General features: G+C 35.5%; 1 protein-coding gene across 1 annotated transcript in view; it reads right to left on the minus strand.

Moving 5' to 3' along the window:
* Positions 1 to 6,000, minus strand: part of LOC107440415 (uncharacterized) — a 28,001-nt gene that overhangs the window by 21,347 nt on the left and 654 nt on the right. The window contains exon 2 of the mRNA XM_071177029.1: positions 201 to 1,707. Within this exon, the coding sequence (XP_071033130.1) occupies positions 742 to 1,707 (966 nt within the window). The 3' untranslated portion in view covers positions 201 to 741. The remainder of the gene's footprint in view (positions 1 to 200; positions 1,708 to 6,000) is intronic.

Consider the following 6,000-nt stretch of genomic DNA (forward strand, 5'->3'; position numbering starts at 1 on the left):
GCGGAAATATTCCCTAAATCACTATGTAAAAGTAAATTTGGATAACACGAAAATGACTTTTGTGTTGGCCAAAATGGCTGACGGATATTTCAGTATTGTGATCTGTCACACCAACTACCATCGCCAAATTAATTTTAAACTTGCAAATTTTTAAAAAAAATTCATGTAGAGGTCTGTCCAGGGGTGGCTACGAGTTATACCTTTTGAGTTGATTCTTCTGCCACAGATCACAATCTCATCAAATTTTATTTGGATTAAAAAAATATTGAGATACATTGTTAAATGATCGATATCTTTTAAAAATACATCACGATATCAAATTTTGGCACTTCAAAGTTATGATAACAACTCAAAAAAACATGGTTTTTACTTATTGTTAGTAGCAAATTGAAGTAAAGCTTGCCATAAGTGTTTTGTTGTTATCTGAGTCTTAGAATGAACGATGATAATTTATTTTGTTTTTAGCTTTAGATTCAAGAAAACTGTGTCTGAGCAATAAGGTCTTTTGCATCTCCGTTTCCCAACTATCATTGGCATTTTGTCCATATTCAAGCAAATACTCATTGTGTGTGGTATAATATATTTCAAATCGCCGTTTTAAAATTTCAACTGGGGTATTGAGTATTGAGTATAGTTAAGTGCTGCGAGCTCTCTGCTTATCGCTTATAGCTCTGCGTTTCAATAAATAAGGCTCATTTCAGGTTGGGGGCTGGGTAGATAGCACAAGGTTGGAGCGAACTGCTAGAATCTGTTAGTTGCTTGGAAGAATTTTAAGAGGGATTGGATTTTGGTCCGGGAGTTGAGAGACAAGTTAACCAGATCAGTGAAAGCTGGGCTCTGCAGGGATAAGGATTGATAGAGGTCTTTACGAGCATTTTGATAAAAAGAGCAGTCCAGGAGGTAGTGTTCGTTCGTGTCTATATGTCCGCAGTTGGGGCACTTAGGACTTTCTACTAACTTGCACTTATGTAGAATCGCGTTAGTTGGAAGCGTTTTCGTTCGGAGTCTGGCTATTAACACATCTAGTTTTCGGGACTTGATAAGTGGGCGGTAGCCTTGAGGTTCGTCGAGGTGCGGAAAGGGTTGGAAGTATTTGCACTCTTTCCATTCTCTGTGTTCTTTATTGAGCTCATCTCTCAAAAACATTTGACAAAGATCTTGGGGTGATGAAAGGTGCGAGATAAAATCTTGATTAAGTGCCTGTTTAGCGAGTTGGTCAGCTTGTTCGTTTTCAGTAATACCAGTATGGGATGGGACCCAGATAAATGAGAGTGACTTCGCAATTTGGCTAGATTTGGCTATTTGGTCTAGGAGAAGTAGTGAGATTCTTGGAGATTTTCTAGTGCCTTTGGAGAGGGACTGAAGTATTGAGTGGCTGTCTGTTAGCAAGGTATAATGTTCGTAGCTGGTAACACAATGTTTAAGGGCGAGGAAGATCGCCAATCCTTCTGCGGTAAAGACTGATGTTTGTGACGGAATTCGGCCAGAGACCGTATAACCTTTAGAGGAATATATACCCACGCTGGTTCTGTCCAATTGTTTTGATCCGTCTGTTGCCAGAACAATGCTGTTGGTAAGGTTTCGATAGCGAAACTCTTTAAATAAGGCTCTTATCTGAGGTGGGGCTAGATTCTTGGTTTGGAATGCAAAGTTGTCTAAATGAATGACGACGTTTGGGGGAATTGGAGTAGGGGTATGGTATTTCAACTGGGGGATTCAGCATAACTAAGGCAAGTTGATGACGGTGACTGACGGACGTTTTTGAAGCTCTTTGCAATATTTTGCTTATAGCTCGCATATCTTACAGTGAAAGATAGGATGAAGTTTACAGAAGTTAAGATTTTAACAATATAGGAATGAATTATTTTAGAGTATTATTACATGAAATTTTAGAGCATTATCATATGAATTTTTCTGCTGTTGTTGTAGTTCATTTACATCACACTAGAGCTGCACACTGGGCTATTGGCGACGGTCTGGGCAACATCCCTGAGAATGATAGCGGGTGGGTGACTACTTGGATCAGTCTGCGTAGGGACCGAGGGTGTGCGGTATTGATCCTCGTTAAGCTGTGCTACCGTAAAGTGGTCGACTTCACGCGCAGGTTGTCGGGCTACCGAAGCGGTGGTGCCATCCCCTCCGCAGAGGATCAAAATTGTGTTGGCATGTCTTCGGATCATCCTCCGGGATGTTTCCCAGACCGTCACCAATAGCCCATTGTGCAGCTCTAGTACGACGTAATTTAACAACAGCATAACAACAACGAGAATGATCCGAGGACACGGCATCACAATTTAGATCCTCTGCAGAGGGGATGGCATCCCGCTTCGGTAGCCCGGCGACCTACTCGCGAAATCGAGCATTTTACGGTAGAACAGTTTAAACGGGACCAATACAGAATACCCTCGGTCCCTACACAGATTGATCCAAGTGGTCACCCTATTCTAAATTTTCTTTAATTTTAATTACGCAAATATTTTAAAAAACGTAATTTTATAAGGCAAAATACAAAATTGTAACGAAATCGGTCCAATAGTTTCTGAGATATCAAATTTTTAAATATTTATTTTTTTTAAAAATTCGATTTCTCAGAAAGTTTCTTCCCCCCCCCCAATTCCCAGCTGTGTAAACATTTTCGTCAATTCTGGCATTTACTGGACGATTTTGTTGACCTCTCTTTCAGGGGCACCATATTAGGTGGGCCAACGTTGCTTCCACAGTAAGGACAGATAGTACAGAGAAGGAAAGAACATTCATGCCTTGTTGTAATTTAATAATAATTAAGAAGTATTCCGCTGGTGGCGCTGACGAATGTTTGCGCGGCACCAGACGCCTGAATGCTTTTGCTACATCTTCTACCTTTTTCTTTGTGTTTCGTGCCGTTAATGTCATTAATAAAAATATAATTCTAAAGAACCGGCTCAAGGTAAGTCAAATCATTTCACACTAAAAATTAGTTCAGATAGAAATGACATTAGCAGTTAGTAAAGTAATATTTAACATGCCTTGACCGGGATTCGAACCCAGAATCTTTCTGATGCAAGGGCAGTTTCCTAAACCCAACACAGGCCGGTTGGCTTTCTTAGAGAGCATTTTACCGATTTCGTAAAAAAATTTTTATTTGCCACAGACAATTACTTTCTTTAAAATGATGTAAAATATCTTATACGCAACCTTCCAAAAGTTTTTTCGAATATTATTATATAAAGTAATAATAAACAATTAATTAGAATTATTTTTTTGTAAACAAATTCTATAATTGTGTGAGTTTTTTTTTCAAAATCCCTTAACTAGTTCTTGAGATATGGTGAAATTTGCAAAAAATAAAATTAACATTTACAGGTCCAAACTTTCGACCCTATGATCTCCTATATTTTGGGGTTGGAAATCATAATCCGTCGGAAAAGAAGGTTTGTTTAATCGATTGAACAAAAAAGTACCTTTTCTGACAAGAAAAAGTACTTTTTTGTGTCTGATTTCGTAATTTACACTATCGTCTACTAACTAATTAGCATATTTGAGGCTACCCTCTCAAAACAATTTATTTGAAAGTTTGAGAGCGAAAAAAGTGAAAATATAAGCATGTTTTGTTTTAGAATATTTTTACATGAAAAAACTATACAAAGTTTTATAAAATTCTTCAAAAATAATAATAATAAATAAATAAAAATTTAGCTTTGGTGGGAAAATTTGTTAAACCAGGTGTCCCGTCTCTACTTTAGAGTAAATATAAAATTCAAATCATGCATAATCTATTTAAAAAGTTATATCTTTAAGAACTTTTTATAGAACACAAGCTCTTAACGTGAAAGTTTCAAAGTATTTTTAAAGCATATCAGCTTTTTTATTTATTTGGTCTTTTCAGAAAAAAAAATAAGTAAAGCTGAGGGAGGCTATCATTTTGTTTGGAAAAACGTGGAATTAAAAAAGAAAATTTTTTGATATACACGGAGAAAAAAAAAATTCTGATCAAATTACAGCTCTGTATCTTAAAGACATTTTCAATTAAAAAAAAAATCATAATTCAGGTAATAAAACCAAAATATACTGTATTCAAATCATTCATTTGGTAACTTTTTCGGTAGCGGTTTATAAAAATTCTGGTTCTCAAAATCTTAGTTCTTATTACTACACATTTAGTAACAAATATTAAACTGAAAATTAAGTTTAATCATATTATAAAACCATATTTCACTGTTAATTTTAACACAATCAGTACCAAAGCGATTCGGTAAAAAATTATCGAGCTTTTTGGTGTTCTTAAAAAACTTTATTTAATTGAAAGGTAGATTGGAGGAATATTTCGAAAAATAAAAATTCAATTTACCTCTCTAAAAGTAAGAATGGCCGGGATAGTCCGGTCGGTAGGGCACTGGGCCCATGTCCGAGAGTTCGTGGGTTCGAACCCCGCCGGCCGAAGACTCCCCGTGTATTAAATGGCGACTGATGCACGTTACATCTGTCGAGTCGTGAAGTCCTCCATGTTCCCATAACAAATCAAAACCTCTGGGGGTACTGGATAGGAGATCGATCGTTCAGTGTTTCAGGTCAAAATTACGATCTGTGGATGAATGGATGAATGAATGGGTCCGCCCTATAAACGGGCTGTGACGTGTGTGTGCGGCTGAAGACGAATTCTTGGCCATAGATGGTGCCACTGAAAAGCAAATTTAAGACAAGAAACGCAACCTCTGTCTTAAATTTGCTCGGTCTCACCAAGCAGGCTTGTTAATGAGGCAAGTTCCATTAGAAACAACAACACCAACAAAAGTCTTCTCTTGATATCTTTTTTATTTGCGAAATAAGTATTATATTGTTATTGAAAATTATTTAGATGTGTTTTAAAACTTTTAAAAAAGTTTAATTTACTCAAAGGTTAATTCGAAGAATATTTTAAAAAGTAATAAATAAATTACCTCCCTAAAAGTAAGCATTGCTCTCTAGATATTTTTTTTTATTACGGAAATAAATAATATATTGATACACTTCCAGTACTATTTAAGTATTACGCAGTATGGAATTAAGCGTGTTGTAATATATCTATTGGGTCTAAAGTGCTTGAATACATTTCTATAATTGCTTTCAAAATTTATTCTCAAATCAGCTTAAATTCGTCCCAATAATACTATCGAACATGATTCAGTTTAGTTTAGGTGTTAATTAGAATAGTTATTAAATGTCGATCTCATATTTCAAGCACTATTGTTAAGCCTAATAATTAATGCTGTAAGTAGAGTAAATGAAATACTCATTGTTTACTAAATCGCATAAATTAATGTAAAGCTTTCAGTTTAGCATGAATACAAACTTCGTATGAATATAATTGTTTTGTTTAGTTTTAATTTTTTGTTGTTGCATTCCATAATATTTTTTTTTTTGCATAGATATAAAGATAGAGGAATTTCTATGGTTTGTTATTTGCTTTTATTTTCATTTTATTCTTGCAATACATAAAAAATAATATTCAGGAATTATTACCTGATTAAAAACTTTATTCGCTTCAAAAATACGTAAACATTAAATAACAGTTGACATGTTTTAAGCGTTTTAAAAAAAGAAAGAAAAAAGGTGCCAGCATATAGCCCTTTCGCGACGCAAAGCGCGAAAGTATATATGTGACAGTCGGCTCGAAAGGGATAGAGAATCAACATTCATATGAATAAAACGGGATTTATTCATATGAATACTGATTCCTTTAATAATGATATGAGTTGCTTACCACCTTCTTCTATCCCAGATAGCAAAATAAGATTCATTTTCACTGAGCAAAAACCTTTAAATTTAAACCTAAAAAGGTTAGATAAGCGGTAAACCTTCTAACCTTAAAACGAGATCTGCGACTATCTGCTCTATTCTACGCACATTACCCTAATCCAGTGTTTCCCAAAGTGTGGTACGCGTACCCCCAGGGGTACGGGAACAGTTTAGCTAGGGTTCGCAACACAGATATCCTACTGTGGCGTAACTACTACTACAAATATTAAACATCAATTCACTGGT

This window comes from Parasteatoda tepidariorum, chromosome 2, assembly GCF_043381705.1.
Source record: "Parasteatoda tepidariorum isolate YZ-2023 chromosome 2, CAS_Ptep_4.0, whole genome shotgun sequence".
NCBI lineage: Eukaryota > Metazoa > Arthropoda > Arachnida > Araneae > Theridiidae > Parasteatoda > Parasteatoda tepidariorum.